This window comes from Sphaeramia orbicularis, chromosome 6 (genome assembly GCF_902148855.1).
Source record: "Sphaeramia orbicularis chromosome 6, fSphaOr1.1, whole genome shotgun sequence".
Lineage (NCBI taxonomy): Eukaryota > Metazoa > Chordata > Actinopteri > Kurtiformes > Apogonidae > Sphaeramia > Sphaeramia orbicularis.
Window position 1 is genome coordinate 51,203,889 of NC_043962.1, and position 12,836 is coordinate 51,216,724.

The window sequence follows — 12,836 nt, forward strand, 5'->3', positions numbered from 1 at the left end:
ACTTTCCCTTGACTGCAAACTTTCACTGAAAAAAGTTTCTAATTGGGTAGGACTTTTCAGGTTTCCCAGAATTCTTGAGGGGCAGGGATGTGTGCTGAAGATGGCTGATTGATGGGACACACTTGCAGTCAGCATTCCGCACTTACATTCACTCAAATGTTTAAACATCTATGTAGGTGCAAACTTGTTTCTGTCAAACTCTTTTGACAAGCTTCACTCTTTTGAGCCTCGTCAAACCTATCTGCTGAATATGCCCTAAAGAGTTCAGCGGGACTTCGAGACGGTGATTCAAAACAACCAAGCCTGATTTGAATACATTTCCAGGAACTTACCAGGAACAAACTACACAGAATTACCAGTTATTTTACTCAGGTACATAAATTCCTGCTGATAAAATTTCCTGGGAATCTGGTGAATGACAGCAGCCTATCAGTTAAGGGAGATATGCTGTACAGTGGATGCAGTGGATTATCCATGATTGACAGATGCCTGATCAGCACCCTTTGCTTTGCCACAGATGTCAGGCTGTCCAGCTCCGTGCCCACAACAGGGCCCACCTTCTTCATCAGCTTGAGGTTGAACCCTTTAAGAACCCTTTATATTTGAGTGTGTAAGTGATTTATTACTGTGATTTCATTATTTTAAGATTTTATGTATAAAAAATTTTTATGAATACAAAGTACTACTACAGCTTTAATTGGGCAAAAATACATCAGGTAAAGCTATAAAACAATACAAATAAAGATATGACAATTATAAATGACAAGCAAACATTTTCAAGTTAAATGTTTATTGATGATATCAATTTAAGTTCTTGCAACCTTTTTGTTAAATGTTCAAGTCTTCCTCACAAACGAACCATCCCTAATAGAGAAAAATTAACCAGAAAGTAGAAGAAGGACAGATAGAGAATGATGGTTAAGTTTGAGACTGGTCAGATCAGTGGAACATGGCTGACAGTGGATTAGTTCCTGCAGTAGAGCAGGTTGATGCGGTTGATGTCATTCTGGCTCATCTGTTTGGCTGTCCCGAACACAGCATTGCGGTTGGGAATGGCCACCATGGTGGGGCTGTAGTTGTCTTTGGAGAAAGCCGTTCTGGAGGGAAAACAACTCACATTTACCTTCTCATACAGGAAATGTACAGAGAACAGGGATGGCTGGAAAATGCTCTGTTGATGCCAATTAAACAAAATCATTTACACAGGAAAACTCAGTTGGTACCTTTATAAACTTTATTTTAATCTCATTTTTACCTGCATTAGAGAGATGTTGTGTGTAGTCTCATAATACCGTAAAAATACAGGACAATACAGTAAAAATCATTCTTCTCTATTGAGTGTAGTGTATTTCCACAATGAACTGACCTGCCATAATGCATGACGGAGCCATAGTCATAAGGAGTCCCCTGGTTCAGGGTGTCGATCTTCCTGAAGTTGTGTTCCTGACCTGCACAGTTCAAATACTACTTTAAGTCCTGTAATGGAACTTTTAGGATTTGAAGTGAGTTTCTAATGCACTGAATGGCCATGCTTGGGTGTGTTTTTATGAATTATCAGTTCATAATGTGATGTAAATCCAGATTGCAGTGAACTGGTCTTGGAATTCTTACCCTTCATGACGTTCTGAAGGATGACCTGGATGTGCTGGTCTCTGTCAGACCGGCACTGCTCATGGTTGAAACCCAGAGCATGGAGCAGCTCGTGCTGGACCGTCCCGTAGTAAACACAGCCTCGACGGGACAGAGACACAGTCTGAGCATTGCCCTGACGACCCACATATGAGTAACATCTGCAGAGACATTTGATGGAGTACTAAGTATGACAAAAACATTTATCATACTTAAATCTTTTCTGTTTCTAGAAGATAAATATCCTATTTTTACCCCTTTTACACATCATTTAGTCATTGCTGACTTTTGAGATTAAAATAAGAACTGATGTTCCCCAGCTAATCTATGTAATATGTTGCTTTTACACATATTTGGCCTGTTTTCATGTAAGATATTTGTGGTCAGCAACATTTACATTCCAACTAAGGTCAGCTTCAGTTATAAAATATGTTAAAAATAAGTGTCAAAGTAGCTAAGCACATTTTATTGATCCAGTATTAAATATATTATAATGAATGACTCATGAAGTCACATTTTTTGAACTTCTGTTTTCTTTCATCAGTGTAATTCAACATTTAGATTGTTATATTAGGTCTAAATGCTTTAGTAACTTACTGATTTCTGCCTGACACATGATATCTTGCTATAATCACTGTTATACTCATTCCCTGAGGGTGTTGACGTACCCGTCCAGAGACTGGATGTACAAGTAATCCCTCTGGTTGGTTCTGGGGAAGAAACGGATGCAAGTAGAGTAGGAGAAGGAGTTCAGGCCCCTTTTAATAAGATCTAGCTCCTGATGGGCTGAAAAGAGGGGCAATAAGAAAATCACATTGTAAAAAATAGTATAGTATACTTGTTTCCTCAGCTTCCAGTTTAAATATCATTGGTTTCTATTAAACATGTATCTTCAAAAATATCTCACAAATGCATAATTTTCTTCATAAAATCTAATTTCCTATAACAACAAGAAAGTGTTTTGCCATTTTATGCATTTTTATCCTTCTAATTTTCTACATCTCAAGCACATAGGGCCAGAGCTACCAAAGGTTTGCATGTATAAAAACATGTGCAATGAGTTTGCACGTGTTGCAATATAGGGCGTTTACACGCAATTGTGTGTGTGCTGGGAGGAGAAAATGTAAATAGATTAATTTAGCACACGCAAAGTCATTTATTAAACCTGAAAGCAATTTTGCTCATAGAAACTGCGTCTATAGTTAACACGTCTCAAAGGGAGGTGCATACAGTTTATTTGAGTAATTACGCACGCATGGCTGCAGTTATTGTCACAAGAAGGGGACGTCAAAACAAACAATGAAAGAAGATGCAGAGAACACATTTTTCATCCTCGTATGAACATTTTTGGAATGACGGAAGGAAAAATAATTGAGATGTATGCCCCCTACACACACAAACGCACACACACATGCACACACACACACACACACACTTTATGGGACTATTGTGCCAAATGCTACTTTTCCACTTGATCTGATGATCGTGATTAACCTCCTAAGACCCAGGAAATGTCAGCAAAGTAAAAGCTTTGTTTTTGTTTTTTTATTAAATAAGTGCCTATATTGGAAACGTCATGATGTAACAGTTTTTTCAGATGTGGTTTTTAAAATTTTTATGGAATGTCCTTTGTGGTGGACAGTTTTCTTTTCTTTTTGTTTTTTGTATAAAGTTGTGAAACTCTTGTCCACAATTGTGGACAGAAAACCCATAGCTGGGTCTTAGGAGGTCAAAAATATGCACCACATTAGGCTACAGTTTGACAAAATTATGTACACCTTATAGTCATTCAGTCCAACAACCACCACCTCTAAAATGAATCCGACGCCTCTGCCCTTGCGTCTGGATCATTCAGCGCACTGTTGCCATTAGTGCTGGCATATCCTAGGTTGCCAGACGTTTTGCACCCAGGCCGTCTCATGCTCCAAAAATCCAGGGTCTGAAAAGACCTGCTCCTGAATCCCAGAGCAGTTTTACCAGCGTATTGTCTCCATGTCAACAACCAGTAACTCACGCAAAATCCTTAATTAAATAGGGCGGCCTCCAAAACTTTGCATCTGTTGTAATTTGCGCAAGCAATCTTAGTAAATCACCCACAAACCATGGTTCAACCCCACACGCAAAACTCTAGATTGCGCATACAAATTAGTACACACATATTGGGACCTTGTAGATCTGACCCATGGTGTATATTTTCACTCTACTTACTATTTTCAATCCAAAAGATATTTACACATGAGGATAGACTATATTGGTGTGACCAAAAGTGGTAATAGTCACAGACATGGAGCTAATCAGTTTTCAAGAAAACTGAATAAAGTTTAACAGCAATTTGAGATCAATGCATTTTGGCTGATCAGTAAAGTAATCCGGATAGAAGTTAATGTTAAATATACTGTTACATATGAAAAGGCATCATACAGGTCAACTCCAGCTTTTACCCCTATGCAGCTGTGAATAAAAACTGAATGAAAGTGGTGCTAGAATATAACCTTGTTGGATAAATTTAACATGCAGTTTGTCAATGCATAGCGGTTGAGTATTTAGTATTCGTTTTATGTTTTATATCTTGAAGTACTTAACAGTGTTTTGTGAGTACGTTGGAGATAAAACTTATAGTAATGATAGAGTATGTACCTGTTGTACTTGTATGGATGTACTTACAATAGTGGTTAGCAATGACATAAGGTACATAGACTTTGTTGTCAGAGGCTTTAGGCCACATGCAGCCTCTCCTGACACAGGGGTCGGCGTTTCTCAGAGTTGGCAGGCGGGAAACAGCAATGTCTCCGTCAATATGGATCCCATCTCTGTCAGGACCTGAAGAGATACAGCAAGCACAGTCAGACACTAGCACCATTTACCAGTGGAAAAAAAAAGGTCAAACAAGTCCCAAACTACAGAACAAGTTCATTGTTGGATAAATGTGTATAATGAAATCAGTTTTATGATAAAAGAGAGGTTCAATGTAAATTGATTTAAAGATTTAGAGTTGGAAGACTTTCTTACTGAGATTATCATTGGCATCTCCCAGCTGCTCTGAGACAGTGAGATCATCTTCAGCTTCAGCTGATCTCCACATCTGCAAAAAGGAGGAGAGTTTCCACTGAATTAGAGCCTAGAGGATCTACCCAGACTTTATTGAAAGACCATTGACCAAGTCAATGTTGACCCACTTAAGGGTTACATTTAGTCCAAACTGAACCAACTAGTATGGTTCATGTTGTATTTTATTCACATTTTAAAAACAGAAACCAGAGGATGTTATATTTCAAATGAAGTCTCATACTTCTTCTGTTAAAAGAAGGGCTGGGCAAGTTAACGCGTTGTTACCACGTTAACGTATTCATTAAATAATGCCGACAATTTTTTAAATCTCCCGTTAATGCCGTTCTGCCTTTCAAGCAAGTCTTAGTTCATTTATACATATGGACTCTTATTTTGAAACTCATGCTTTTATTTTGGCGCTCCACACGCACCAAGCGCCGGTGCCAGTGTAGCTGAGAGGAGAAAAGTGAGCGAACTTTCCGAGTAATGCTTAATCAAACTTTGTTTAACTCCTGCAGAAGCAACGCCTGTATGTATCAATCGTTCTGCTGTTTGCTACATAATTTCACATGCAAACGTGCCGTTAGAAACATGTTTATGACGTTATTTTGGATGTGTTTATTACAATGTGTTATTAACATGTTTAAGCTAATTCGTTTTTGCTAGCAGTCGGAGATGGGTTGCTAATTCTTTATGCAGGCTCATGTTAAGTTTATATAAACTCATTGCTTGTGTTTAGGTATAATATGCCAGCCTTTGAACTAACCTTTACTTACGATGTGATTGTTGTATTAGCAGTCAATTTAAGTTTATAATAATTACATCTATGCATTCTCCATGAACATGCATATCATTAATAGACATAACTAACTGAATTATTTTGTCTTTATTTTATATTTTCACTCTGTCAGTCAAGTATGTACATTAAAGCTGCAAACTTCAAAGAAGACATATCTTGCATCGTCAATTCAGAGTTTAGCTCACTGTCTAGCTCAGACTAAGTACAGACATCTTAGCGAGGACAGTACACTCCTGTTCTTCTGCCCCTGCTTGTGTGTGTGTAGCGATTAGCTCGGCAGATAGACAACAGGTTTCCCAAGAAAAGCCGGACGCCCAAAGCTTCTGTCCAAATCTTTTACTTGAGACTCACTGTAAAACTGCAACATACATACAAAATATGTCTAAGTTCTGTTCATTGCCTTAGTTCATTTACATGGCATTATACATTTAAATGAATGGGAAAAAGATTGCTAGCTCGATGCTAGCTTGAATGGGAAAATCCATAGACACGCTAACGATTAGCATTTACAGATTAATTTAAGATTTACAACGCCTTTTCATCCAGCAACAAAGGTTCACATCAGAGATATTTAATACTATTCATTCTTACAACATCTGAACATAAAATACTCACAAGTAAACGTTTTTTGGGCCATACAAACAGAGTGAAAGAAGCGTGTCTGTTAGTTCCTTCTTATGTCCAAACTGACTACGGGAACACCACAAGGACAAAACATACGTTAGTGCAACTTATTCCGACCACTAGACAGCTCCCTTTGCTAGCTTTTAACAACTAAACATCACATATTATTGGGCTTATTAGTATTAGTACTTATTAGTGGGCTTAAGACTCCTGTCAGTCACTCACAAGTGAAAATAAACTGGTGGGGACATAAACATGGAGAAAAGTACTGGTCTTTTCCATGGAAATTTTCAATTTAAATGTCTTCAGATGGTGGGGTTGAGAAGAACAAAGTTGTTTGGAAGCACTGCAATGTGGAATTATTACATAAATACACGCTGTTGATGCCCCCCCCCCCCCCCCCCCCCCCATATAACTATGTGATTAATCGTGATTAATCACAGAAATCCACGCGATTAATCACGATTAAAAATTTTAAACACTGCCCAGCACTAGTTAAAAGCCTAAACTTAAGCAAACTTATTACTCATCACAGCATTTACATCATGTTGTAAACTGGTCCTGAACTCGGTAAAGAAGGGTCCAGCTGTGGGACTTACCCCTGCCTCGGTCCAGGCTGAGACTGCGAACAGGGCCAGGAGACCCAGGACATACTTCATCATTGCCATGTTACCGAGTCAAACAGCAGGCTGAAAGAAAGAAATGAAGGATCAGTCAAACAAACTCCAACTGTGGTAAAAGCAGCATTAAGAGCACGCAGTTGCCACATTCACATACCTTTACCGCTTTGGTTAAAGTGGGAAAGGAGGAAATGTGATGTCCTGTGGCTGTGCATCGTGTTTTATAGGAAAACCTGCAGGGGTCCACCTCCAGCAGAGCAGGACCTCCTTAATCCTGCAAATAAAGATGATGTTTGCACAATTTAATGTTGATAAAAGGTGAACGTTCCTTTCACATCTTCCTTCTTGAGGTCCACCCATAGCACATCAGCCCACAAATCTGAGAAAACAATTGCTCGTTTGATGGTAAAATTGATTTTGACTAAACGTTCAAGCTGGTCTTAGATTAACTGTTCATTCTATGAGGATCTACTCACCTGCTCAGGTGAAATAGAACAGAGAGAAGGTCACAGAGTCAATGAAACACCTATGAGTCAACATAGCTGGTTTTAAAGTGTCCGTTGTGTCAATTTGTTTTTAGTAATCCTTGATTATCAAACAGTTGTGAATGAACAATAGGTGACAATCACAGAACTGTCCCCCACAGCGAATGCTATACAGAAATAAGTATTAGTATTAAGTAAAAGTACTCATACTACACTGTGTTCCAAACCTTGTGGAAAGGTTTTCATTTTTATCATAAATGATAAAAATAGGACCAGTGGCCCTGTAGCTTACTGGACAAATCAAAAGCTTTGGGAAATGTAACCAGATGCCATTTATTATCACCCAGTTATGTGTATTTATGACATTACAGAAATAGCCCATGTTTTGGTCATCTCCCCATCAGGGCTGTACTGTAGAAATTTCAGCTTGATATCATTTATATTTAGTGAGTTATTGCATCAATCCACTTCCTATCTCTCATAATGGGGAAATTTTTCAAAGTCGCACCAAATCCAGACTCGGGTCCAGATTGAAATAATTTCAATACCTTGTGTTGACATCATCATAAAGAAGGTGTATACCAAGTTTGAAGTCAATCAGAACTGTAGTTTCGGAGAAAAAGACAACTGAAATGTTTTCCCCATAAGAGCCCATGTTAAATTTTCCTTAAGTTCCTGAATCCAGAAGAAGATCCTGATCAGCATGTGGCCATCATGTTGAGTCATCTCCCCATCAGGGCTGTACTGTAGAAATTTCAACTTGATATCATTTATATTTACTGAGTTATTGCATCGATCCACTTCCTATCTCTTATAATGGGGAAATATTTCAAAGTCGCACCAAATCCAGAATCAGATCCAGATCTAAATAATTTCACTAACTTTTGTTGACATCATCATAAAGAAGCTGTATACCAAGTTTGAAGTCAATCGGAGTTGTAGTTTCGGAGAAGAAGACGATTGAAAGTTTTGTAACAGACGACAGATGACGACAGATGACAGACGATGACGACACTGGAGGCCACATAACGACAATAGCTTACGGCCTGTCGGCCGGTAAGCTAAAAACTAAAAGTAGTTGTGAAAAAATCATTCCATCCATTTTCTGAAGTAGTCTTTGTGCAGGTTGTGGGGATACTTGAGCTTACGGCGGCTACAAATGGGCAAAGGTTGGGTACACCTTGAACATGTCACCAGTTCATCACTGGACTGTGAAGTGAACAGTTGAAATAAAGTAAAAACTACACTACAAAATAAACTAAATTGAAACAGAATTGCAGTTGTAATTAAGCAAAATGTTGTTTTCAGACAAAAAGTAATATTTATTTGAGAAGTAGTGAATGTAGTAGTAGTACATGCACTGCTAATACTTGTATTTGTAGTAGTAGGATATCAACTGTTAATACTTGTTGTGTGATAGTAGGATTAACAGTCATGGACATTTGTTCTGGTTATTGGTAATTGTACTAAGACCAGCTGATCTACTTTTGACAGTTCTAGTTCAGTTATCTGTGCATCAATTGCATCCATGTGTTTCCCCCTCTCCCCCAGTCTCTCTCTCTCTTTTTTTTTCTCCTCCTTTGCCCTCTCTCTTTAAACCCAAGTGGTTGAGGCAGGCGGCCATCCTCCAGGAGTCAGGGTCTGCTCAAGGTTTCTGCCTGTTAAAATGAAGTTTTTCCTTGCCACTGTGACCAGTCACAAGTGTTTGCTCTTGGAGGATTCTGTTGGGTTTCTGTAAATTGACTTCAGAGTCTGGTCTCAGCTGGCTCTGTATGTAAAGTGTCACGAGATAACTTTGTTATGATTTGGTGCTATATAAATAAATTTGATTTGAAGTACATAATAATTTCTGTATTTTATGAATAATGTAAACAGTTACTTAAACAACTACATACTCTGTTTATTTCCAGTTGATGTCCAGTACATGTCTTTTGAATGACTTAAAAGTGTAAAGTTTAGTTACATTAATTTATTAATGGAAATGGGTAATGATAGTATTGCTGTTCCTTTATACCTGTATGGTTGATTTGCTCTAGTTTCTTGCTTTGCAGAATTGAAGCAGTTTTATTTTGTGGGGGGAAATAGATGAATGAAATAGATATTCTTGGTTTGATCAGTGACTTTGTGTCAGTGGCAGCTGCTCGTCTTTCAGAGAGGGGAAGCTCATTGTTGTCTTACATAAAAATAAAAAAATAAAAACAGTCAAGTTATTTAAACAGAAATTTGGCCCTCCGTTCCTTTTTAAGAAAATGGTCAGTGACCTTATCGTACCAACTAAACAAGAAAATGTTGAAATTATGTTAAATTGAAACAAGGAAGTACAATGAGTGTGTTTTATTTACAATGCAAGAAATGAACAAGTAATTTAGTAGTGTTTCTCTTGATTTCACAAGCAGAATGCGCAACGGTATTAAACTGAACTCTGTCAAGTGAAGGAGTATATCTCAAAATAGCTGTCAGTCAAACAGGATTCAGCCTTTCGAAAGATCCTCCAATCAGCATGTGGAAGCCCAGCGTCCAGCCCAGCCAAGGTCCGCCCACAGCTCCATTCACCCCCAGAGACACCGAGCATCCGGGCTCGGGACAACATTGTGGCATTTATCCAATTACCATCCAGTTTTAAGGCAATGAAAAAAACTGTTCCATGAAGTCCTATTGAAGTGCATGGACGCTGAGCGTCTACGGGCAAATGTATTGACCATTGATTGTATGAGAAAACAGCGCAATGGGAATGTATGAGAAGTGAACAACATCGAGTCCGTTGATTTGTGATAAAGCTGATTCTGAACGAACTCATCTGTGAGATGAACGTGTTCTAACACATTTGTAGTCAATGAATTGTCAACACAACCGTACATATTTGACCATTTAATTTTCGGAATTTTAGGGGAAGCTGAGTGTAGCATACTCCCCCGAATGAAGAATGATGCTTTTCTGGTGATTTTTCTTGATTTAATAGCAATAATTCTTAAATCCGCCATAAGAGCTTGTGCCTCTTCAGAGGGGCAGCTAACACAAAACCATACTTTTTTCCTTGCGACATCAAAACAGGAAGTTACCTTTCAAAATAAAAGTTCACGATGTCCAAACCATCTACGTAGCCAAAACACAAAACAATACGTCAAAACGCAACCGCAGAAGTGAATTCAACAATTATGCTTAGGGTTATTTACACTCCCACCAAAATTATGAATGTTAGTTTACATCAGAAAACAATGAATAATTTACACCAACACAAAGGATCCATATGTAGTGATTATCTTAAGAACTTTCTAACAGTAGGACTAGTTTTTGTAATGGACACTCAACAACTGAGAGCTTACAAGAGCATTGACCTTTGCTGTTCAGTTTCTTATCTCCAAGGGAGATTGCACTCTTCGTACAAGTCCATCCTTTCCACTGACAGTCTTTAAGACTCTTCCCAGTCTCCATTCACCTCTGGGTAAAAGTTCATCCACATTCAATACGACATCACCAACTTTAAGATTCCTCTTTGGTGTGTGCCATTTTTGCCTTGAAATGATGTTATGGACATATTCCCTTCTCCAATAGCACCAGAACTGCTCTGCGAGAAACTGCACCCGCCGCTATCTCTTTTTGCCATAGAGATCCTCTTTTGGAAATGAGCCAGGAGGGGGCAGTGCTGCATTCGATTTCACTTGGAGCAGGTGATTAGGTGTAAGTGGTTCTAAATTGTCAGGATTATTTAAGTAGTCTGCAGTTACAGGTCTGCTGTTAACAATGGCCATGGCTTCATAGAACAAAGTCCTTAATACACATCATTGAGTCTACCATGAGCAAGAGACAAAGTGGCATTTAGTACACTTCTAACAGTTTTTGAATTTGTGCTTAACTGCCTAGGGACTATGGATGAAAATTACCCTGTAGCTAAATTTTGATGCAATGCAACTTTTCTGTTTGACACTAATGATTTTTATTCCTGGTCCCTGTTAATTAACTAAACTAGACATAATAAAAGCTGCAAGCAGCATTGGATGGGACTTCGCTCCGTGCGTTCCACCTCCCGTGCATTCCACCTCCCGTGACTGTCGACACCTCAGCTCCACTCACACCTCTCTGTCCTGATACCAGCTCCCACCCTTTTGTGTCCATCCTCCTTTCATCCCTACAGAACACCAGCGACCCTTTGCTGAAACCACCATCCCCTTTAAATGAGACTTTTATTTTGCAAACCCTACTGTGCGTATGCACATTTGTGTGTGTATGTGAGAGACAGAATCAGTTTGAATAATGAATTGAAATTGTATAAATAATTGAGCATAAAAGTCATGATTTACCATATTTAAGGCTTTTATTTTGAAAAACCTCATTGTGTGTGCATGTGTGTGTCTGTGAGAAAGAATCATTTTTAATGAAGAAACATTGTACAAACAGTCGAGCATTTGGTCATAAAAATGAAAAGAAGTTATTTAATAGGCATTATTTATTATTTTTAATAAGGCTTTTATTTTGAAAAAAACGTACTGTGTGCACTTTTTCCTCTGTGTGCAATTTGTCACATATTGAGGTTTTGCACATACGTCACATGATCACGTGGTTTTCTGTTTACGACACCATATTGGTAGGCAAGCTTTCCTTGGATCATACAACGTGTTAAACGATGGACCTGCTAAACTCCTGTGTGCCGTTTATTACTTAACTTTCACCAATTATAAGTTAGGCAGAAAGACCGCTGGGTTCCATTGGTGGCAGCAGTGGTTCTGTTCTGCTGACCGCTGTTTATAGTTATTACCGCGGTTAGCGTAGCTTCTCAGTATAGTTAACCTGTTAGCCTGTTGCCTTAGCGGCGTGGAAAAAAAGAATTGTCATCATGTGGCACAGTGATGAAGACCCCTTTAAACCTACCAGGAGGGCTTCCCCTGGCCTATCACCATATAGAGAGAGTGATTGTGGATCTACCTGCTCCCTTTTCCAGCGATGGCAGCCAGAGTTTCCTCAGCTGGGTGAAGCAGCTGGAAGTGGCAGTCGGAGCAACGGCAGGCGACACTGGTGAGTTCAGCGGGGAGCTGGTGACAATAATCCCCACCCGTCTGTGCAACTCTGCTTTTCTACTCTGGGACAGCCTTCCCGATGCGGTCAAGTTGAATTATGCGGCTGTGAAAGAGAAGATGGGATCGGCTTTTGGACAGAGACAGTTAATGGACCGTTTTAGAGCTAACGTATTGGCTAGTTCACGAGTTCCAGGGGAGAGCCTGGAGGTGTACGCAGCTGATGTGAACCAGCTGGTAGCTGGTACTCGTGTTTTTGCCTCCGAGTTGCATCATCCGCATCCACATCACTGTTGTTAGTAGACACTGAAACTCATCTGTGGTGCCTTTATCACAAGCAGACATACTTGCAAGTAACAAAACGCGCAAACACGAGTCCAAAGAAAAACACAATATAAAACAACAGTTCTGACTTTCTGGATCCAGATGGCGTGCCTACCAATATGGCGGTGTAAACACAATCACATGACCAGTGACGTCAGCTGCAAGTCCTCAATACACAATGAAATGCAGCCAACATCTGTTTCTGAATATAAAGGGGAAAAAAAGTCTGCTCCACCTGCCACTTGAACCCTGCTCCTCTGTGTGACAGTCATGTTCACTAACCATTACACTACGTAGT

The 12,836-nt window shown here is 39.2% G+C and overlaps 1 protein-coding gene across 1 annotated transcript; it reads right to left on the reverse strand.

Annotated features, from left to right (window-relative positions):
- Positions 1 to 875: 875 nt before the first annotated feature.
- LOC115420405 (high choriolytic enzyme 1-like) lies at positions 876 to 6,768 on the reverse strand. The gene is made up of 7 exons (XM_030135640.1): positions 6,700 to 6,768; positions 4,639 to 4,711; positions 4,294 to 4,449; positions 2,298 to 2,415; positions 1,612 to 1,790; positions 1,367 to 1,448; positions 876 to 1,097 (listed from the first exon to the last, which is right to left on the reverse strand). The coding sequence occupies exons 1-7, from the start codon at positions 6,766 to 6,768 to the stop codon at positions 965 to 967; spliced, it is 810 nt and encodes a 269-aa protein (XP_029991500.1). The 3' UTR covers positions 876 to 964.
- Positions 6,769 to 12,836: the final 6,068 nt, after the last annotated feature.